General features: G+C 41.7%; 1 protein-coding gene across 1 annotated transcript in view; it reads left to right on the forward strand.

Annotated features, from left to right (window-relative positions):
• Positions 1-21677, forward strand: part of LOC126473701 (uncharacterized) — a 140286-nt gene extending 118609 nt beyond the window's left edge. The window contains exons 2-4 of the mRNA XM_050100941.1: positions 7240-7572; positions 13111-13386; positions 21254-21677. Coding sequence (XP_049956898.1) covers positions 7253-7572; positions 13111-13386; positions 21254-21482 — 825 coding nt within the window. The 5' untranslated portion in view covers positions 7240-7252 and the 3' untranslated portion in view covers positions 21483-21677. The remainder of the gene's footprint in view (positions 1-7239; positions 7573-13110; positions 13387-21253) is intronic.
• The last annotated feature ends 3374 nt before the right edge of the window (positions 21678-25051 follow it).

Consider the following 25051-nt stretch of genomic DNA (forward strand, 5'->3'; position numbering starts at 1 on the left):
GACACTGATATCTGTCTCTGGTCACAAGTAATGCGAGATATTCAGTGGCGTCAGTGCCGCGTCCGCAAGCCACGGAGTTCGAGCGGTTACAGCTTGGTTTAATGTAGTCATATTATGCAGGACAGAAAAAAATTAATTACTAGTGATCAGTGGTGTAAAACTAATCACAAAAACAAACTGGAGATTTGTGATACGTTTACTGCAGAAACTGAAGCGCAATTCTGTAGTCTCGTTGTCTACTTTAACAGAAAAAATAATGGAGAGTTAATGAAACTACTGTACATCGACACAGATGTGCGTTTCATTGTTCTTCATTGTTTTTTTTTTTTCTTCCTTGGCGGGCTGCGCTGCACTGTCAAGGTAATCCCCACTCTTTGGCTAAATGGACGTCAGCTGCCGGAGGCCAAATAAATAAATTTTAAAAAATCCCCACCCTTCGACAGCTGACAAGCAAGTCAGTAGAAAACGCAGCTGCAGCCAACAGCTGCTCGCCTTTAGCTAGTCTGTGCTGTCGTGTAGAACAATGTCTTCATTCTTTTATTCGTATTGTTTTGAATCTGCTGTAACTCGTCGAGTTTTGAAGTACAGAAGAACTAGGAGGTTATGGATTCATATCATAAATAGCGACAGACATTTAGGAGAGTTTTTTTCTTTATATGAAGAACTTAAAAACTATCCTGAAAAATTTTATTCTAATTACAGAATGAATCATAATACATTTCAGTATGTGCTGCAGAACATTCAAGACAAAATTTCTAAACAGAACACAAATTTTCGCAGAAGTATAACAGCAGAAGAAAAATTGTGTATAACGATAAGGTAAGATTCGTTAGTACAAAATTTTTGGTTTGCAGTAGAACTTTGTACAGCATTCGCTACCTCCAGTTAGTTGTAGTCATGCTTTCGTATTTTAAATTTCACAAACGCTAACCTCTGAGGGGAAGAGAGTTTATGGGACTCCTGAGAATCATTAGGAACTAATTAGCTTCGTCATTTTGGGTAATGTCTTGCTGTGCCTTCAACGAAGAATCGCAGAAATACTCCTTCAGAATTTTCCAACTTGTTTCTTCTTTTTTCTTCATGATGCAGCGCTTGGCAGTGGTGATGGTTCATCATGTGGAGCCACTGATGACCTCACAGAATTCTTTTCATTACCTTGTAAGATAGACAGATTGATAGGCGAAGAGTTTTGAGATAATGCCCTTTGACTCAGTGGTTCTATTTCCACTGATAAGGAACTGCCACAGCATGACTTTACAATGCATTATCATCTGGTAGGGACACATTTCCGTCCCTCAGTGACACTCATATCTGTCTCCGTTTACAAGTAACTGCGAACTATTCAGTGGCGGCAATGCCGCGATCGCTGGCAAGCTATTGTTGTAAATGCATGTAAATACGGTAGATTAAATAAATGAAATAAAAGTAATTTCGCATGTATCATCATAATAAACGTAATTTTTCCTCACTGATTGTGAAATGTGAGGTAACATCTTAAAATAAAAGACGTGTGCAGTCACACTTGTGAAGAAAGCAGAAGGGAGACGTGTGATGCGTGTACTGCAGAAGCTGTAGTGCTGCTCCACAGGCTCGCGCCTGCGGTCGGCTCGCGCCGGCAATATTAAACACTCGGAATGTCGTCGGCTCGGCTCCGGGAGGCTCACGCCGTGTCGGCGCGGCCCGGCCGCCAGTGTGAACACCGCAATTCAAAACCATGTGTTTGATATCGAAGCGGGCGGCGGCCCGGCAAGGCTCGGCTCGGCCCGGCCGGCAGTGTGAACACAGCCTAATAAGGCCGACCACCGCGCATGTGCGGCCGGGCTGAGCGACGGCAGGGCGCGCGTGATTCGGTTAGGTCCGCAGACATGTCAGTGTCTTCATATTTATTTCTCAACATAGCCACCCTGGCGATTAACACATTTCTCCCAACGAAAGACAGCTTCGCTGATACCGTCACTGTAGAATGTCTGACACAGTTGTCGGAGCCACAACCTCACCTCTGCTTGCACCGCTTCGTCACTATCAAAGTGAAGTCCTCGGTGGCGTTCTTTTGCAAACAGATGAAAATCGGATGGAGCCAAGTCGGGATTATATGGAGGACGATCGATGACAGTGAACCCAAGTTGTTGGATAGCTGCAAATGTCGCAGCGCTCTTGCGTGGTCAGGCATCGTCATTCTGAAGGAGAGGGTGGTCCATTTGTGAACGAACTCTTCTGCAGTTAGAAACTCGATCATAGCACGTTCGTTTTTTCGCATCCACGCAGTTACCGTACACACCGCCATATTACACAATACAATTCCGAGCACTCTAGCGGCAGAGGGCTGCAACTTACTCAGCTAAGCGGTAAAATTGGCCGGATAATATACAGGGTGGTCATTGATAGTGACCGGGCCAAATATCTGACGAAATAAGCATCAAACGAAAAAACTACAAAGAACGAAACTCGTCTAGATTGAAGGGGGAAACCAGATGGCGCTATGGTTGGCCCGCTGGATGGTGCTGCCATATGTCAAACGGATATCAACTGCGTTTTTTTTAAATAGGAAACCCCATTTTTATTACATATTCGTGTAGTACGTAAAGAAATATGAATGTTTTAGTTTGTAGATGGCGCTGTAATAGTCACAAAAATATGGCTCACAATTTTAAACGAACAGTTGGTAACAGGTAGGTTTTTTAAATTAAAATACAGAACGTAGGTACGCTTGAACAATTTATTTCGTTTGTTCTAATGTGATACATGTATCTTTGTGAACTTTCATTTCTGAGAAAGCATGCTGTTACAGCGTGATTACCTGTAAATACCACATTAATGCAATAAATGCTCAAAATGATGTGCGTCAACCTCAATGCATTTGGCAATACGTGTAACGTCATTCTTCTCAACAGCGAGTAGTTCGCCTTCCGTAATGTTCGCACATGCCTTGACAATGCGCTGACGCATGTTGTCATGCGTTGTCGGTGCATCACGATAGCAAATATCCTTCAACTATCCCCACAGTAAGAAATCCGGGGACGTCAGATCCGGTGAACGTGCGAGCCGGTGCTTCGACGACCAGTCCACCTGTCATGAAATATGCTATTCAATACCGCTTCAACTGCACGCGAGCTATGTGGTGGACAGCCATCATGTTGGAAGTACATCGCCATTCTGTCATGCAGTGAAACATCTTGTAGTAACATCGGTAGAACATTACGTAGGAAGTCAGCATACATTGTTCCATTTAGATTGCCATCGATAAAATGGGGGCCAATTATCTTTCCTCCCATAATGCCTCACCATACATTAACCCGCCAAGGTCGCCGATGTTCCACTTATCGCAGCCATCGTGGATTTTCCGTTGCCCAATAGTGCATATTATGCCTGTTTATGTTACCGCTGTTGGTGAATGACGTTTCGTCGCTAAATAGAACGCGTGCAAAGAATCTGTCATCGTCCCGTAATTTCTCTTGTGACCAGTGGCAGAACTGTACACGACGTTAAAAGTCGTCGCTATGCAATTCTTGGTGCATAGAAATATGGTACGGGTGCAATCGATGTTGATGTACCATTCTCAAAACCGACGTTTTTGAGATTCTCGATTCTCGCGCAATTTGTCTGCTACAGATGTGCGGATTAGCGGCGACAGCAGCTAAAACACCTCCTTGGGCATCATCATTTGTTGCTGGTCGTGGTTGACGTTTTACATGTGGCTGAACACTTCGTGTTTCCTTAAATAACGTAACTATCCGGCGAACGGTCCGGACACTTGGATGATGTCGTCCAGGATACCGTCAATTGGTAAACGGTCCATTTTAACACGGGTAATGTACCACGAAGCAAATACCGTCCGCACGGGCGGAATGTTACGTGATACCACGTACTTATACGTTTGTGACCATTACAGCGTCATCTATCACAAAGCGAAAAAAGTGGTCCAACTATAACATTCCTATTTCTTTACGTACTACACGAAAATGTAATAAAAAAATGAGGGTTCCTATTTAAAAAAAAACGGAGTTGATATCCGTTTGACCTATGGCAGCGCCATCTAGCGGGCCAACCATAGCGCCATCTGGTTTCCCTCTTCAAGCTAAACGAGTTTCGTTCTTTGTAGTTTTTTTCGTTTGATGCTTATTTCGTGAGATATTTAGCCCGGTCACTATCAATGGACCACCCTGTATATGCCATGTAATACCTCAAGCGATATTGACAAATGAATAAGAAAAATTCGAGACATCACTTTTCAGCGGGCCTCGTACACAAATGATCTGACAGATAGGATGAGCAGCAATCTGCGGCTGTTTGCTGTCGATGCTGCAGTAAACTGGAAAGTGTTGGCGTTGATCGACTGTAGGAGGATACAGGATGACTAGACAGAACTTCCATTTGGTGTGATGAATGGCAGCTTGCTCCACATGTAGAAGAATATAAGTTAATACAGATGAATAGGAAAAATAATCTTGCGATGTTCATGTACCGCTTGACACAGTAACGTTGACGTTAGGGCGCAACGTTGCAAAATGATATGAACTGGAACGAGCACGTTACGTCGGTAGTAGCCAAGGTGAATGGTCGATTTCGGCTTATTCGGAGAATTATTGGAAAATGTTGCTCATTTACAAAGGAGGCCATCTATAGATAATAGTTTCAATTGGTTCAAATGGCTCTGAGCACTATGGGACTTAACTGCTGAGGTCATCAGTCCCCTAGACCTTAGAACTACTTAAACCTAGCTAACCTAAGGACATCACACACATCCATGCCCGAGGCAGGATTCGAACCTGCGGCCGTAGCGGTCGCGCGGTTCCAGACTGAAGCGCCTAGAACCGCTCGGCCACCCACGGCCGGCCATAATACACTCCTGGAAATTGAAATAAGAACACCGTGAATTCATTGTCCCAGGAAGGGGAAACTTTATTGACACATTCCTGGGGTCAGATACATCACATGATCACACTGACAGAACCACAGACACATAGACACAGGCAACAGAGCATGCACAATGTCGGCACTAGTACAGTGTATATCCACCTGGCTGCTATTCTCCCATGGAGACGATCGTAGAGATGCTGGATGTAGTCCTGTGGAACGGCTTGCCATGCCATTTCCACCTGGCGCCTCAGTTGGACCAGCGTTCGTGCTCGACGTGCAGACCGCGTGAGACGACGCTTCATCCAGTCCCAAACATGCTCAATGGGGGACAGATCCGGAGATCTTGCTGGCCAGGGTAGTTGACTTACACCTTCTAGAGCACGTTGGGTGGCACGGGATACATGCGGACGTGCATTGTCCTGTTGGAACAGCAAGTTCCCTTGCCGGTCTAGGAATGGTAGAACGATGGGTTCGATGGCGGTTTGGATGTACCGTGCACTATTCAGTGTCCCCTCGACGATCACCAGTGGTGTACGGCCAGTGTAGGAGATCGCTCCCCACACCATGATGCCTGGTGTTGGCCCTGTGTGCCTCGGTCGTATGCAGTCCTGATTGTGGCACTCACCTGCACGGCGCCAAACACGCATACGACCATCACTGGCACCAAGGCAGAAGCGACTCTCATCGCTGAAGACGACACGTCTCCATTCGTCCCTCCATTCACGCCTGTCGCGACACCACTGGAGGCGGGCTGCACGATGTTGGGGCGTGAGCGGAAGACGGCCTAACGGTGTGCGGGACCGTAGCCCATACCCCAGGAGCAACAGTGTCCCTAATTTGCTGGGAAGTGGCGGTGCGGTCCCCTACGGCACTGCGTAGGATCCTACGGTCTTGGCGTGCATCCGTGCGTCGCTGCGGTCCGGTCACAGGTCGACGGGCATGTGCACCTTCCGCCGACCACTGGCGACAACATCGATGTACTGTGGAGACCTCATGCCCCACGTGTTGAGCAATTCGGCGGTACGTCCACCCGGCCTCCCGCATGCCCACTATACGCCCTCGCTCAAAGTCCGTCAACTGCACATACGGTTCACGTCCACGCTGTCGCGGCATGCTACCAGCGTTAAAGACTGCGATGGAGCTCCGTATGCCACGGCAAACTGGCTGACATTGACGGCGGCGGTGCACAAATGCTGCGCAGCTAGCGCATTCGACGGCCAACACCGCGGTTCCTGGTGTGTCCGCTGTGCCGTGCGTGTGATCGTTGCTTGTGCAGCCCTCTCGCAGTGTCCGGAACAAGTATGGTGGGTCTGACACACCGGTGTCAATGTGTTCTTTTTTCCATTTCCAGGAGTGTAGTTTCGACAGTCTGTGATCGCACATTGTTAAGTGAGCATTGGGCAACTGTGTTTTGTCTGCTCACTACGATTTCTGGTTTACCTGTGTTTAATATGAAAACGAAATAAATGTTGTGTGGAACAACGGTATTATTAGCTCAGCCACATACAGGGTGACAATTATTGAACTACATGGAAAAAAAAATGTAAATTAGCGACAAACTACGGCGTGCGCACACTTTATTCAACATGTAAGCGTCACTACAGATATTGGGATCGCCAGTCATCACTGGCGATGATGTGGCACAGACGAATGGCGAAATTCTGCATGACCCGCTGAAGTGTCGGAACATCGATGCTGTCAGTGACCTCTTTAATGGCTGTTTACAGTTCACCAATGGTTTTGAGGTTATTGCTGTTCACCTTGTCCTTAGTATAGCCCCACAAAAGCGAGTCGCATGTGTTCAGGTGTGGAGAATATGGCGGCCAATTGAGGACCACGCCAGTAGCCTCTGGGTACCCCGGACCAGTATGCGGTCCCCAAAGTGCTCCTCCACGTCATCAAACACTCTCCTGCTTCAATGGGGTTGAGCTCCGTCTTGCACGAACACATCTTGTAGAAATCAGGGTTGCTTTGGTATTGGGGATGAAATCATCTTCCAAAATCTTCACGTACCGTTCGGTATTCACCGTGCCATCGAGGAATATCGCACCGATTATTCCGTGACTGGGCATTCCACAGCACACAATCACCCGTTGAGGATGCAGAGTGTTCTCGATCAGGAAATGCGGATTCTCAGTCCCCCAAATGCGCCAAGTTTGCTTACTGATGAATCCATCCGAATGAAAGTGGGCTTCATTGCAAAACCAAACCATACTAATTCCCATCATGCCCCGCGGCCAACCGTTAGGAAGTTATGACAATCTTATTTCATATAGTTCAATAATTGCTACCCTGTAAGTCGAAATCTACCTTTTTTGTTGTTTTAACTTTCCTAGATTAATGTAAAAACAAACCAGCCTACAATTGTCCGCGCTGTTGCAGACGCTGAGCGGCGATGGTGCGCCGGCTGGGCCCAGCGCACTACGTGGCGCCGTCGCCCGTGCACGGCCAGTCCGTCGCACATGCGCACTCGCACGGCCGAGCAGCCTCCACGGACGGCGAGGACAGCGCGCTGGGCGCCGCCCGGCCGCCCTCCGCCTTTTCCATCTCGGGCGGGCATCGGCCGCCTTCGGCCATCTCCGGCGCTGGTCGGCCGCCGGCGGGGCGCTCCGGCACTACTCGGCCTTCTCCTCGGGCGCCCAGCTTGCTCTCCGACCCGGAGGGGTCCGATGTCTACGTCACCAGCGCCGCCTACAGGGCGCCCTCGGAAATTAGGTAAGCAGGTGTCGCACCGGTGCCAGATAAATTACTCGTCACGGTAAATGGACGTAACGAAGAGACGTCGGCATTCAAAATCCGTCTCTCCATCCACCTCCTCCTCGTACCTGTTTCACTCCTACAGCACAAGCATTTTCTGCAAAGCACTCTGATGGCGGGCGGTACACCAGAAGTTGATTCTACTTCTGTCAATAACTCTGCGTCCAAGATAGTACGCAGCGTCTTCGTTACCAAAACCTCAATCAAGTTACAAATTTTGTTTGTTACTGCACACGCCGAGGTGCCAATAGTGATGGGATACCTCCCAACATCGTGTCGGATGTCCTTATGCCTGGTGCAGTGTAGCAGCTCGACTTCGCATGGACTCAGTAAGTCGCTGGAAGTCCCCTGCACAAATTTTGAGGGATGCTGCCTCAATAGCAGTCCATAATTGCAAACGTGCACGAACTGACCTCAAAATTATGTTTTATAAATGTTCAATGCAATTAGTGTTAGGCAGACTGAATCACCAAATCATTCGCTCAGATTGCCCAGAATGTTCTTCAGGCCAATTCCGAACAATTGTGGCCCTGTGACAAGGCGCTTTGTCATTTGTAAAAGGCTGCAAATGATCTTCAAGTAGCTGAAAATAACCATTTCCAATCAATGATCGAGTCAGTTGGACCAGAGGACTCAGTCCATTCCATGTAAACACAGCCCAGACCATAATGGAGCCACTATCAGCTTGCACAGTGCCTTGTTGACAACATGGGTCCGTGGCTTCATTGGGCCTATGCCACACTCAAACCCTCTTGTCAGCCCTTACCAACTGAGATTGAGACTCATCTAACAAGGCCACAGTCCGGTAGTTTGAGATCTAACCGATACGGTTAGAAGTGCTGCGGGCGATGGAAGTCTGTTTGCAGAAGCACTCGTGTCTGGTCATCTGCTGCAATAGCCCATTAATGCCAAATTTCGCTAGTGTCCTAATGGATATGTTCAGTACATCCCACACTGATTTCTGCTGTTATTTCATGCAGTGTTACGTGGCTGTCAATGCAACAGTTGTACGCAAACACCACTGCTCTCGGTTGCTAAGTGAAGGCCGTCGGCCACTGCATTGTCTTTGGTGATTGGTAATGCCTGAAATTTGGTATTCTCGACACACACTTGTCACTGTGGATCTCAGAATATTGAATTCCCTAATGTTTTCCAAAATGGAACATCCCATGGGTGTTAAGTCCAACTACCATTCTGTGTTCACAGTCTGTTAATTCCCAGTGTCCGGGAAACCTTTTCAGGTGAATCACGTGAGTCCAAATGACACCTCCACCAATGCACTGCCCTTTTACACCTTGTGTACACAGTACTAACACCATCTGTATATGTGCATATTGCTATCCCATTACTTTTGTCACCTCACTGTATGATCAGACTTTTTCGTCATTGGTGTGAGATCAGTTTACAGGCATTGTGTGTGCACTTCTGCTTTCCAGACTGCAAGAAGTGGTACAACAGAAGCAACTTCCCTGCCCCTCTCTTTATAGACAACCAGGGTGTGACTGAACAACACTCAAAGAAAGACACCACATACATCTTGGAAAAATTTTCTTACGATGCTTGAGATACAATCGTTAAGGGAGGAAACAACAGTGTGGATATATACATCATGCAGGTGGTGCACATAAATGTGGGCAAATATCAGCCTGCACAGAGGGATACAAGCAGTAATTCTTTGCACAATCCATGTGAACAAAACATGAAGGAAATTTAATATATGGTTCAGTAAAATGTACCCTTTGCAATGCACTTAGTAGTGATTTGCAGACACAGATATGAACATGGATAAGCAGTGCATGGGAAGCAGGCGACATACATGTGTTTCTTGTTTTGTACCAAGCATCCACAAGAGCAGAAGTGACACATGGGGCTACAGAATGCTTAAATGTTGTGAGTACTCAAAATTAGAACTGAAACTATCTTCTGCAATTCCATGTAATTATACTGATACAAATTACAAATCAGCAAAATGAAACAGTGTGTTCAACAACTGCCAGTACGATTTTGGACCATACAGTGCTGCTTATCAACTACCGTTAGTAATGAGTTGACATTAAGAAATAGTACACCAAAGTGTTGGACCCTGTCAATGCAGAATTAGAGTGTCCAGATTCCACGCTACAGTTCACACAAAGTATTGTATCCTTCGGGCTGGTTTTTTGTCATAGCTCACTGGATCCATACAGTAATGCTACAATCCTTCCTATGAGAGAGAGGCTCAAAATCTTTTCTGGCTGAAAAAGAAATCACAAGACAGGGCATAAAGAAAAGTTATTACATAGTCACATTACAAAGTAATACATTTAGGCCAGAGACTTTCTAATACTGTGAGTAAAATGTTTGTCCTGCAGTACAAAATAAGTTGCTGCTTCAGCTTCATTTTCATTCTCCGATATTAATCTTCGTTCACCAACTATTTGTTAAACTTGGGAAACAAAAATTGCCTATTAGAAGTAATTGTAACATCTGGATGATACAGAAGCTCTTTGAAGTGAAAAATATAAAAAGCACACACAGTGCTCGAAATGGTTGCCAATGTATTTTTTAGTTGAATCTAAGTAAATATGTTTAAAAAAATTTAAGGATAAGACATCTGGCCCTGCTTATTCCATGTCCCTTTCTCCTTTTTTTTAGCTGCGCATTTTGATTATAATTTGGTACTTCTGTTTTTATTCCACTTCTTGACATTAAAAGATTAGAAAATAACTTCTTGAGAAACACTTCCAAACTTTTGTTAAAATTTACATTTGTTACATTATATGTGTATTACTTTATTGTTCTCCAAGATAACAATTATTTCCCCATCATCCACCATTGGGTAACAATTATTTCTCCATTATCCACCATTGGTTTAGCCATACCACTAACTACAGTTCTACATGTAGAAACACATAGAAACACCCAGGCCAAGATAGTCAACCAAGTTTTTTATGAATATTGTGGATACTAACTTATTACAGTGTGGAGCATTTCAGTGAAAAGCTCAGCTACCAAAGGTCACTGTGACAGTATACTTTACGAGAAAATAAGTGAGAAACATATAGGTGAGGTTATTTTTTCTTTGTGTATTTGTTTAAAATGAAAGTTTCCCATATTATTATTATAAGAGTAAACACTGGCCATAACAAGACAAAAATGTCAAACACAGTTGTGATGCAGTTGTCAGGTATACTGATACATTTAGTGCCGATTTGTATCAGCCATTCTATACAGATTTTTTTGAGATTGTGCTGGCAGATGAGACAGGATTTGCACAGAGTGGAATAATAAATTACCGTAATAACCACATTCGGGCAAATGCAAATCGTTGAGCAATCAGTGATGCTAGGGGTCAGGTTCATTTTAATGTCAATTTGGGAGCAGAATTGTCTGTACAGACTCATAGGGCCATACAGTGCCCCAGACAAATTTGGAGACTGTTACTCTTAAAGAAAGACAACAGATCTGGTTTATGCGTCACTGGGCAACACATCATTTTCTGTGTTTTGTACTAAAGTACCTAGCACAAAGATCTAATGCGTTATGGATTGGTCGAGGAAGTACTGTAGTGTGGCCTTCCTGTTCATCTGATCTTACTCCTATTGATTTCTGGCTGACATTAAAGGCACTAGTATAATCCACACCCACCTGTCTACAATATGCACACATTGCAGGACTGTGCATATCAAGCATGTGACTAAATATGAGGATGGTCAGGTGTGTACCCATTAGTTTGTAATTCTTAGAGACAAAGAACTGCAGAAGGTGTGAAATGGGTGGTAATCACAATGAGTGCCTCTTGTAGTGTTGTCAAACAGATAGCTATCATAGTACAGAATGGCCCATATCTTAAAGTATTTGCTTCTGGACACAAGTGTGTAGGACCTTTTCCTTTTTTGATCGGTAATATCTCCTAATATCATATTGTTACTTGGTTAATTATTGACCCTTGCATGAACTGAGATATTGAAGAAAGTGGTTTTTTTTTTTTTTTTTTTTTTTTTTTTTTTATTGAAAAATATACAGTACTTTGAGTCTCTTTATGGAATAACTTTTTCTGTTATCAGCCATAATTTTCTTTTTAATTATGTTTTGTACAACACATTTAAGGAAATAATCCCCATTCTAAAGTGTGCTTTTTGTGTGGTTTTATGACATTTATTCACGATGTTACCAATGTGCGAAGTTCTGCATTCATCTGCTGTCGTATTTAGGTGTTCCTATTGTCCATATTTACATTTACAAGAAAACCTAAAGAAAACAGAACCATGCAGCACCTCACACATTGGAAACATCACGAATAAGTGGCATAGAGATACACAAAAATGGATGTCAAAATCGTAATCATTTCCATAAACATGTCACACAAAATATAAATAAAAAGAAAATTGTGACTGATAGCAGAAAAACTCATTTCTTAAGAAAAAGCGACTGTTTTTGGTCACAGGGGTTCACCAACCAATTCTAATGAATAAAATTAAAAAAGCTATACTTTTTAACAACATTTAAATACTCTCTGAAAGAAAAGTACAGTGATTAATGCTTGTTTCACTAACATCAAATATTTCACAAAAGTATCAGATAGCAAGATATGCATAACCTTCTACTATCATTGGAACATACCCATGCAGGCTCCCATGCAAATCTTTGTCACTACATGCAGCAAGAAGGTGATGCGAGGCTACTAAGATAAACTGTATTTCCTTTGGACCCTACTTTATACAACTGAGATACACAGTCAACTCTAGATTTTTTTTTAACTAGAATGATATGTAACATTTAATGTATTAAAAGAGGATTAGGAAACTATTTCAAATACATAAATGTATTCTCATTTAATTATGCTGGGTTTAATGACGAAGCCTATGATGTTTACAGTGCAGTAGCAAATTCCGGCAATTTAGTCTTTCAATTTTAGCACATTTCACTTTGGCAAGAGGTTTCGATGCAAATACTAATAAGTGTTATATCATGGTTCTTATGATTCCAATGGCTTTCAAAGAGTGTTGAAAACAGTGCACCATTCCATAAAAAAGAACAACATACATGTTTAGTGTCTCAGGTGATACAAAAGTTGGTAGCATTAACCATGTATTAAAATCCTGTTCTCCTCTTTGTAACATCATTTGCCAGAATTTGATATTGTGAAGAAAGTGAAAGGGATATTAAATCGTGTGTGTGTGTGTGTGTGTGTGTGTGTGTGTGTGTGTGTGTGAGAGAGAGAGAGAGAGAGAGAGAGAGAGAGAGAGAGAGAGAGAGAGAGAGGGGGGGGGGGAGGGAGGGAGGGAGTATTATTTGCCATAATTATCAGTGTTAGAAAATTAGCAGTAGTGATGATTTGTTGTTAATAAACATTAGAGAAATAGTCTGTAGTAGGAGCTTCCACAGGTTATGTATTGCTTCACTCGTTCCCCATCCCATAAAGCTCTTCTCTGTGGTATGTTAAAGAATCAAGTTCTCAAATTAAATCTACACCTCATCAGTGCGATGTCCTTCTGTATATGTTCTTCATTGCAGCCGTGGATCACGCTACAGCCGGACCCCATCCCGCCTCTCCCGGCCAGCCTCAGAGCTGTCACGATCAACGGTGAAGACGTCACGCACTCAGCAGTCACGGGCGTCCCGCGTGTCGCGGCGCGGTGGGCTCGTCGTGGAGACGATGGCAGCACCCAACCCATTCTGCCCCAACACACGTGGCATGTGCTGCCTCATGCTGCTAATCAACCTTGGATTGATACTCGTCACCCTTGGCTTCACAGTAGTTATACAGTTCTTTGAACCACTGTTTGTGTGGTGAGTATTTAGAGAAGTTATGAAGTCAAGTTACACCTGTTTTCATACTTTCACTACCCAGTATCAAGGTCTGTCACAGTAGTTCTGAAAGAGTGTCACAGTTAAAAGATGAAAACTTTTGCAGCCAGAAAAGTCATGCCTAATTTGGTCCTCATGCAGGTTGGCCTACATATAAAGTGCACCAATCACAAATGACATTGTCTTGTATCATTCCATTGTTGTTTTAAAATTAGAAGCCCTTACCTATCCTTTCATTATTGCTTCAGTTAATGAAGTGATAACTTGTGCTGTCATATGTGCAAGTGAGCAGCAGTGCTACAAAATAAACAGTAAACGAGGTGAGAAAAAATTTACAGTCTGTGCAAGAATAGGACCCAGATTCTGAGCTAGCAGCACAATCCCACAATGAGACAGTTATCTATGAGATCATTAGTAATCAAATAAGTTGTTTGTAGGGATCTGATGCAACTGCACTACTTAATGTTTTGAGTGTGTCAGTACTGTGGGACTTTATGCGGCAACAGAGCAATATAATTTAAGTTTATTTTATTATTGTTTAATTAAACGGTCATTTACCTCATATAGTGTTAAGTTTACTATCATTGTTTAGCTAAACTAAGATACAACAGTAAGTTTACTCATACATGTTTACCTTGGCTACATAAAGACATCTATTCATTATATGTGTACAAAGTACACCCACTCGTGTTATGAAAAACGGGGCACCTGCTCAACAGTTAATGAGCACAATGGACAAAAAATTAATCACCATGAGGAGACATCACACTAATACTGTGTAACACCATCTGTAGGTTTGATAATGCCTGCAAGTCAGTGAGGGAGAGAGTCTACATGCTTCCTCAGGTTTGTCATTTTCAAATAGAGCCACTTATTTATGATTACATCCTGTAGATCTATCAGATTGCATGGATGTTGACTGCTAGGTTTTGTGAGATTCTGATTAGTCTATTTCCTAGGACAGTCAAAATGTCTCTCGTATTCATCAAACCAGGAATGTATGCATGCGGTCCTGCGAACACAGCCGTTGTCGCTTTAGAAGGCAGGAGTGTCCACAGCATATGCATCACAAAGATGTAGAAGAAAGGGAACATTTTATCACTTGACTGTTGAAATAAGCATCCTGGTTCATGTCCATAGTGAATGGGTTCAACGTATGGTGCCAAAAACATCACAGAGCTAATACTAGCCTCAATAACATCCTCCACAAACTGTAGTTTAAATGCCTCAGTGGGCAGCCAGTGCACTTGGCGAGTTGCGCCAGAGCCAAAACTGACTTGTCAGACCACACTATGCCTCCTGCCAGCTTCTGTCCAGTTTATATTCATTGGCCTATTGAAAATGTGCAGCTTTATGTGGTGCTATGAGTATTGGGCTTTTGAGAGATGCCTGGGGTGAAATACCAATTGCAAGCAGTATTTTTTGAAGTGCTTGCTCCAAAATTGGCACAGATGGAGCTGAATTCGTTGGCAACAGTAATTCTTGTCAGGTTTAAAATCAGTTGTCTTGACAAGGCGTGAAACTCATCTCTGGTCCTGCCGGTTAGGCTCTTTTTACCACCACTGATCTTAAACTGCGTTATACAGCTATGAGGAGTAAACCATTCCTTGTAGATACATTGGACAGTTCACTTTGATACACCAACAAATTAAGCAACTTCATTCTCGGTGTGGTCTTGGGAACATTGAAATGCAATAATTTATTTTTGGAATTGTGTCATTTCACCATATTGCCCAGTCTTACTGCACCAATTCCATACTACTGACTAGTACATACACTGCCTGCCAAAACATGTGAAGGACGCATAAGGAAAGGAGGAAGTGAATGAAAATTCATGAGTGGAGACGATATGTGATGTTATTTCAGCAATTACAAAATTGAGTCAAACGAATGAAGAAATTGGCAGTATGAGTCCACATACCAGTATGATGTTGCTCACCTATGTGTACACACTGATTCGGTTAGGGACGGTTTCATAATGCCATTGTATCCTCTCCTGAGGCAAGCTGGTCCACACCTGTCGAAAAAGGTCCTTGATGTCCTGGAACTGATGTCTGATTGGTTCCATACATTCTATCGGGGACAGACCAGGAGATCTTGCTGGTCACAGAATACCTCGACATTGTGCAGATAGTTAATGATGATGTGTCGTGTTTGGATGAGCATTGTCCTGTTGAATCATGGCATCACAATACTGTTGCACAAGAGGTAACTCATGAGGACACAGGACTTCTGTAACTTCCCTCAGTCTCTTCCAGCTGTAGCCTGAAGTCATACTGGTGGCTCCACACACAATAATTCTATGAGTAACACTGCTGTTCCTCTCTAAAACTTTGAAGGATTGGGACCTCTCTCCAGGTCACCATCATACTCACCAACAGTGGTCATGTGGAGTAATGCAGAACTGCGATTCATAGCTGAACACAATTAATCCTAATCATCAGCAGTACATGCATCCTGATCACGGACCAAGAGAGGTGGCACGATGATTAGCACAGTGGACTCGTATTCAGGAGGACGATGGTTCAAACCTGTGTCCGGTCATCTTGATTCAGATTTTCCCTGATTTCCCTAAATCATTTCAGACAAATGCCAGGATGGTTCCTTTGAAAGGGGATGGCCGACTTCCTCCCCCATCCTACCCTAATGCTATGGGACTGATGACCTTGATGTTTGGTCCCCTCCCCCAAATCAACCAGCCAACCTGATCATGACACCACTCCAAATGCAGCCATTCGTGTTGTGGTGTTAGTGGTAGGCTAGACATAGGATGGTATTTATTACTCTGGCTGCTGCCAGTCTTCAACCAATATTTCTATATGACAAAGGATGTTGCAGGGAGTCCATTACTTGTTCTCAGATGGAAAGTGCATACATGACTGGGTTACACTGTGCTTGGTGCACAATATGGCAATAAATCCATTACAGTGGTCAGACTGTATCAACCAGAACCTTGATGATGAGTATGCCTGCCATCACATGTCCATGCAGTCTGTCATTGGGCCGCTGTCACATCCAAATGCCCCACTGGATACTGCATGATTCAACTGGGAGTCCAAATAAAGATCCACAATAAGGGTCCCCTCAAACCTTGTCAGATGCTGATAATGTCATCTCACACGAATACGGGCATCTCTGTTTCCTTCACAGTAATCACTCAACACCTTACAACGTTCATGCCTGTTGTGTACCCTGCCAGGTAACAACACTAAACACAAACAACACTAATGCACTCTGGTGTCCATTCTACCTGTCAGAGGATTGCAACTTCTAATCATTTATGTACCAGCCGAGGGTTTGTACTAGTTGAAATTTTGTTGACATCTGTGTTCTGGATGCTTCACTTTTTTTGTCAGGCAGTGAACATAACAATTGATTGCCATGATGTAAGTCAGCAATTGAATGTTGCATGACAACTCAAAATATGAAATGTATTCACAGTTGGGAATACAAACAACAACATGCATGTTCAAAGGAACACTGCATCATGCTTCTTAACAACACGGGCACTGCAATATTGTACTGACCACTTAATACCAGTTCTACACCAACCTCAACACTCCACTGACCAGTGTGTTCTTTGATTGAAGTGAGCTCATTACGGACAGTTGTGGAGAGATTGAACGAATTTCTCTATGTCACAACATTCTCCCCCACTTAAAGATGTCCAACACAGTGGATGCAAAATGCTGGGTTCCTACAATGAGTTCATTCCACCACAGTGCAACAGCCCAAATATTTTAGTAAGTGTGATATCACAGTTAATAACATTTGTTTCACAAACACAGAGTTAGGGATGAACGTGCTATTCTGAAGAAAGATTATTTATTTTTCAACCTAGTTCTCTATCCAGAAAACAGCCTTTTCCTGAAGTGCCAGCCACCTATTTTCTAAGCTCTCCAAAAAATAAGAGTGCTCAAGTTCTCTAAATTCCACCTATGCCATAAACTTAGCCTTAATCAAACAGATTTGTTTGACCTGTGAGCCATTTCTTGCAGTGATTGTGCTGGCCGAATATGGAGGATGAAACAACTACGAGGGTTGGAACTTAAATAGTGGCAACTATTTATTCACAACCAATACAAAAGAGTTACATGTTTGCACCTGTTACTGTTCTTCAAAGTAGCCACCAGCATTGTGTAGAACCCGTTGCCAGCAATGCGGAAGGTGTAGTATACCGTTAGCACAGCCTGTTCTGTTGATGGTGCGAATGGAGTGGTCTACTGCCTGTTGAATCTCTGGAACATTTCTCAAGCGAATGCCACGAAGTGGTTCCTTCATCTTCGGAATCAAATCAAAGTCACAAGGACTTAAGTCCAGGGAGCACAGTGGATGGTGCAGTACTTCCCAGCCCCATTGACTGAACAGAGCAGTCACAGCTTGCTCTGTATGTGCCCGCGGATTGTCGTGCAAAATGATGGGTTGCGCAGAAAGTGTCGCTGCTTCTTTCGCAAAGCTGGTCGCAGATGATGCTCCAAAAATGAACAGTAATACTGTGCTTTGATAGTCTGCAGTGGAGGAACATAATGCATTAGGATAATCGCAGTCTTACACGAGAATCACCATAACTTTAGACCACTCCGTTCGCACCATCAACATAACAGGCTCTGCTAACGGTATACTATGCCTTCCACATTGCTGGCAATGGGTTCTACACAACGCTGCTGACTACTTTGAAGGACAATAACAGGTGCAAACATTTAACTTTTTTGTATCGGTTGTGAATAAATAGTTGCCACTATTTAAGTTCCAACCCTCATATTTATGAACTTCTGCTGAAACAACTCCTAAGAAACATGCTGGTATGTTCTCATATCGAAACAGCACCTTCTTTTCCAGCAGCTTCCTGTAATTCCTTGTTGAATTAGTCTAACATCTCACTGTAGTGTTGTCCAGTAGTAATTCTCATTTCAAGTCTTTTGCATCCCAGAAACTCATCACAATAATTTTCCCAGTCCACGGGGTCCTCTTTGGCTTCTTTGGAGCAGATTCATAAGATGCAATCACACATTTTGACTATTGATGATTTTGACAATATAATGCTAGAATTATGTCTCATTGACACAAAAAGTTCTTCAAACCTCATTTAAATTGCTCCTAACACAGCTTCGAAGTTGGAAGCCACACCTGCTCATAGTACAATGTTAGCTATGATGGCATTTATGAGGCTGTTTCTTATCTCAAACTTAAGCGAAAAATTTATTGCCATTCCCGTTGACACATGTTTGTACTCTACTACTCCTTGCACTTTTGTTCATCAATCATCAAGAAACAAGCAGTGGCTACTTCAATGTTGCATTCAATAACCACATCTGCTGGTCTTGAGGGGTGATCCAGATTGAAAAATTTACGTCCAACAACATTTAAATTCCTAGAACCAAAGTCTAACTTGTCATTAATGCAGAGCTTTTGGGTGTGACGTAATACTGAGTAATGAAGATGCCACAAGACTCGAAGCACCATATTGTTACTGCCCAAAACATTTTGTACTTTGCATTTCTTCTTCCCCACATACGGTTTGTGCCTTACTTAAGTCGATCATTTTCGTATACGTATAATTCATTACCTGCAGTGGATTCTGAGTGATGGGAATGTTCTGTTACTCGCATGTCTTCTTCCCAACGCGTAGTACATGCCAATCTGGTCATTATTACATTCCTCCTATTTATTAATCCTCAGTGGGCCAAGTTAGTACTGGCTTGAGTGCCGAATACATTAAGTCATTCGCCATATGCAGCTTGGGCTGAATCTGCATTGTTCATAAACTTCCACTTCATTTCTCCCAGATATATTTCACATGTTATGCTGTTTCACTCAGTATGGTTTCTGCCATATGGCAAATTGCAGGCTTAACCATTTTCCATGGCATTAAATGGGCATTTCCCCAAGCTACGGCAACTGGCTTGAATGCACCAACTAGCAGTTGCCAACTTTACATCACTGCTAATTGCCACTGCAGAGCGGGCACAACTATTGTGTGTGTCTGTAGTGTACGATGTGTGGCCAGGGGAGAAGGGGGTGCTACTTGTGTTCTTTACTGCATGTAGGGTGTTTTTGTGTGAAAAATGATTTTGAAATAGACAAAGGGAAATCAATTACTTTGGTACACAAAGGCCTATTCTATGAGACAAATGGGACAAGACTACAGACACAAAGATTGCAATGCCACAATGAATGCCTCGAGGGAAGGTAAGTATGCATTGAACTTTATGAACAATTTAAGGCCTTAGACACAGGGAATTATGCATACAGCGAGTTGTGCAATAAAAGATTTCAGATAGGGTACTTTCATCAGAGTCCAAATGAAAGTACTGATTTTAACATTAAGCTCTTGCCAGGTCATAATGACGACATTTTTTATGCGAGTTGCAAGAAAAGCAATCTTTCTGGAAAGAATGAGTACCACAGCATGACTCACATAAAGTACACTAACTAAAAACTCGAGAACCTGAGGCAGCCTTATCATTGATCCGTAACGAAACATCATGTCCCCTTACTCTGAACACATACAGATATGAGTGTCTTTCCAAGATGAAAAACTTTTTCAAACCTTCAGATACATTTTGTATATCATAACATACTGTCAAAATGCAACGAACAGTCAGTTACGCGGCATCATTCTATGTTTGTGACTCAAATGCTCATGCTTGACTAATGGTGATATAAACAATGATAAGATAAGGCATTCATTGTGAAGCTGTTATCCTATCATCTGTGAAAATTCAATTTTTTAGCAAATACTTCTTTTAAAATAGTGTGAGAAATATTCTGGTGCAAAACATTATGTGAAATGAAAAACCAAAATTTTACTTCTTCATATGAAAATTAATAGATGTCTTAAAAAGCTATCTCCAGTATCAGATTGGTATACTTTCATTTACATACAAATATTTTTATAGCAAAGACACGGGATGCTTCTAGCTTTTGGATCTGTCACTTAGACAGAATGTTTGAAGTGTCAGCATTAAATGTGGCACAAAGAAGTTTACTGAATGGTGGAAACCGTATTGTGTGAAACAGGCCCTTCTGCTGTGGATACAAACACTGTATGTGGAAGTGAGTGACATGTGTGAAGTGTATGTCACCAACATAATTAGTTCGATGAGCTCACATTTCTTGCAAAGTGTCAGTTCTATTGTACAGTTAAATTATGATCTGAACTGAATGGAGAGTTCTATTGTATGAGTCATTATACTATCAATATTAGTTTATGTCAACAATAATGTACTAACTTTTCTCATTGGATACCTAATGCAACCTTTATGCAGTGGAAAAGAAGCAAATGGTATGACTTTTTCACAGAAGAGTCAAGAAATAAAACAAAATGTGATTTGTGTCAACAACCATACTCAGACAGAAGAGAGTCCAGAGCAAGTTTCAAACAGATATTTATACAGAATAACATTTAGTAATTAAACTAAATAATATTTTGTAACATCTACCAGTCTCAGCAACACCGAATACATATAGTACGAAATTTAGTCGTTCCTTTACAGCCTTAACTGATGGTGAAGGTTCAGCGTAAACAGCCTACAGTTTCACTTTTACCTCATCATTCAATTTCCCACCCAATCATGTCACTGAATGATACTGTAATGGCTGCTAAATCCATCTTGACTTACAAATCTGTGTCACTTTTGTTTTAGCTTAGTTTGTTGCACAGCAACATACGATGGTAACACCGGTTTGTGTTAGATGTGACATATGTTGAAAAACATGGGTACTTGTGGAACCCCCCCTTGTATTGATTATAATTTTAAGAAACTGAATAAATGTCTCTACTTTGTACACTGTTGATACATGTAACTTGTGAGTACAACATATTTACTGTTAAATTCTGTTTTTACAGGATCTTGGGGATTGTATTTTTGGTGTTTGGGTTTGCCACCCTGTTTGGAAGCCTGGTCTACTGCGTATATCTGTGCAGGGATGCTAAACATCCAAAAGATGTAAACCTCGAAGATCTCTACTGGACGCATCACTGGCAAAAATCGGTAGGCACGACAGATGTCCGCAAGAGCGACCCAGACCGTTACAGCGACCGTTATTCCGTTGGCAAGTACAGTGACAGGTACTGAAGACGACAGAAGTGATTACTCCATCGAGCAGTCTGGTGGAAACTGCGTGGTAGTTGTGGTGTGCAAGGTGTTGAGAAGAGGACACTGTTGTATAACTTTTGGTGCTAATGTAGTGTAGCAACTACAATTAAAGTGTAAACTAACTACTGTATTTTAATCCAGCTGACTGTTACATAATAATTTTGTTTCACTAATGCCACACTGGTGTCAATGATGTAATTCTCCCCTCTCCTCCTAAAAAAGCCTGAAAGTTTACCTGTATTGTCTTTATTACTTATATCACTTGTATTTGACTATAACAATGCTGGACTGTCACATTTGCAGTGATGCTTCGATTGATATAGTTGGCTGCTTTGATGTTATACTTGTGTTATACAGACAAACAATGAAACTGGCCACAATTATTAGTGAATGATGATACAATCATAGCTACAAGTGTATGTGGGAGGCCAAAGAGGCTTGTTTATTAACACAGGAGCAGTACAGCCTAAAAGCAATAAGTGTAAAAAAGTAACCTTGGACCATATAGTGGATGTTAGCGGATGTGTTGAGAAATAGGGTACATACAGAAATAAGAACTTCACACACACACACACACACACACACACACACACACACACACACACTAATGGAGAGAAAACTATACCTAGCTTTTGGAAATGTTAACTCCTTGGGAGGGGGAGGGGGTGGGGGAGAGCGATAGGTTACTTATGAGAAAGTTCCCACCTGTTGTGAGGATGAGAGGAAACAAAGTGAAGGAAAAGGAATCAGAGAGAGAGAGAGAGAGAGAGAGAGAGAGAGAGAGAGAGAGAGAGAGAGTGTAGGAGGTCAAAGACAGAACTTTGGTAAGTGCCTATATCTAATGTACTATGTACTTCAGACAGAAAGTTGAATATGTACCGCGTATCTTTCTTGTGGAGATTACTTAAAACATCCATACTGCAGTGATGTAAGCCTGTTATTTGCTACCCAAAAAGTTTCCAGTAAATTCCTATTCCATTTTCACTTTAATGTGACAGATAAAATATCTCAGTCAAGATATTTTTATGCAGATTCTTTGACTTTGTATATGTTTGTTCTCTGATAATAACTTCATACTTGTGCAAATATTGTTACAATAGACTTTTGGTTTACTAAATCGTGACAGATAAATAAAGCAATCCTTTAAAAAATCATCCCTTTACTGGTAGGACTGAATGTAGATAAGCAGAATGGGCCAGCGCTTAAAATATCCATTTGATAAAAGTTTACAAAAAAATTTAAATATTTTTAGTCACTCTTAATATTGCTGAATAAAGAGTTTTCTTATGTTGATAATATTAAAATTCACCATGTGGAAATACAAAATGAGTTATAAATAAAATGAATCCTGCTATTTCCAGATACAGGTGTCTTTACCACTTATGCTATAGAGTAATTGCATAGTACACATGGTGTCACAAAAAAGATAGAATGACACCTGTGAAAGAATCAAACTTGATAAAATTAATTTAAATGCAGCACAAACAACATGAGTGAGTTCTGCACGTAATTTAATTTGTGCACATTTTGTTTTCTGTCAAAATTCCAAACACTATAAGAACATTTATAACTTCTTTCATATATATTAAAGATGGTATTCCTATTAGTTTGAAATCCTCTTACGAAAACATGCACTAATTGTGTCTCATCAGTCAGTAAATGTGCCAACAAGTTAACATCACACTGTCAATAGTTCTGCAACTTCACAGGTTTCCCTCTTTTTATCTTATATGATTTTAGTAATAATGCATGCATGTGTGAAAATTACTAGAAAGTACATATTAAGATGGCAATTTCAGTTGTTTGAGTTAATATAATATCACCAGAATACAAACCTTGCAGTTAATGGTAAAACCAGTGAGAGTAAGATATGCAGACTGGTCACCCTTTTTATTTTACTGTCAGATCAGTAATTATGTGTGAAATGTTATCTACATCTGATCAGCAGCCACAGCACATTTTCCCAGGGTTTTCCACAGTACAAACATTTTTTAATATTTAGCATGTCTTTCTTAATTAACATTCATACAACAACAACAACAAAAAACACACCTGGCAGATGTTTAAATCCATGTTACACAGATATTTTGCAATATTTATACAACAAGTTTGACCTTGACTGTCAAGTCAATACAGCAAGACATAGTGCAAAGCATGCTGCAGTATCTGTAAAAATAATGTATTATTGCAATCAGTTCTGATCTGCATCAGTCTTTGTGATATTTATTCAATCGGTAAGTAACATGTTTCAAGTTTAAAAATACAAAAGTTATATTTACAGTGAAACATGGAAAATTGCTTGCTTAAAAGATAATATGATACCGTATTTACTCGAATCTAAGCAGCACTTTTTTTCCGGTTTTTGTAATTAAAAAAAACCGCCTGCGGCTTAGAATCGAGTGCAAAGTAAGCGGAAGTTCTGAAAAATGATGGTAGGTGCCGCCACAACTAACTTCTGCAGTCGAATATATGTAGCGTTACACAGGCATGCTTTGCGGGCACAAAGATAAATACTGGTGCCAAAACCTCTCCGTCAGTAAAAAAAAAAAAAAAAAAACGGGGTGGAAGACGAGATTTTTTCTCTGCCCCAAGTTTCGACCGCTGCATTTTCATACATTATCCAATGAAGGAAATACAAATTTCGTATTGTTCATCTTCGAATGTAGCAGCATTTCAGTGTACTATGAAAATCCGACTGGTGAGACTGGGATGTTTGTCAATATGGGAAACTTTACGTTCTGAATTTTTTCCTACCTGTGAGAAGAGATGGTTGCTAATAGGAACTTTTATGAATTGTGAATCACATGCAGTATTCTCTTCACCATAAGAATAATACGAATATAAACATTTTGTCGTGTATTTTTTCGTGTTTGCAGCTATCTCATTTAAATCCTGTCTGCCTAATAAACTAACAAACTAGAGTGAGACAACAGCAAACGCGGAAGGATACGCATATCAGGTCATGTTTATATTAGTATTATTCTTATGCCTAATAATGATACAGTCAGAAATGAAGCACGGCAATTGACTAGATTTCGGTGCAGAATGTAATGTACTAAAAGAGGCGTCTGCAAAGATTTTCAAACGGAGAAAAATTTTCGCTAAACTCTCGTTCAGAACATCTTCTATCATACGCAGCCTATTATTTGGTTCTTGTTGGTCATTATCAAAGAAAGCAGCAGTGTAAGTAACAACAAATAGCAGTCTCTTGCCATTGTTTCGCTAATGAGACGATTCCCCCCCCCCTCTCTCGCTCTCTCTCTCTCTCTCTCTCTCTCTCTCTCTTTTTTTTATTGTAAGCAGCGGTACCGTGCACAAAAGCAAGCCATGTGGCGAGCGGCGACAGGCCGGTAACACTCATTATCAGAAAGCGACAAACAATGCATGGCACAATACGGTAATGCATTTTCAGCTTAGAGTGACGTAAACACCTATAACAGAGAGAACGGCACTTATCAGATCAAAGAAAAATACGCAATCAATTCCAACCAGATGAAGCACGTGAAAAAGGAAGGGTACCCATAGAAAGGGTATGAGGATATTGAAAG

The sequence above is a fragment of the Schistocerca serialis genome, chromosome 4 (genome assembly GCF_023864345.2).
Source record: "Schistocerca serialis cubense isolate TAMUIC-IGC-003099 chromosome 4, iqSchSeri2.2, whole genome shotgun sequence".
NCBI classification, from domain to species: Eukaryota; Metazoa; Arthropoda; class Insecta; order Orthoptera; family Acrididae; genus Schistocerca; species Schistocerca serialis.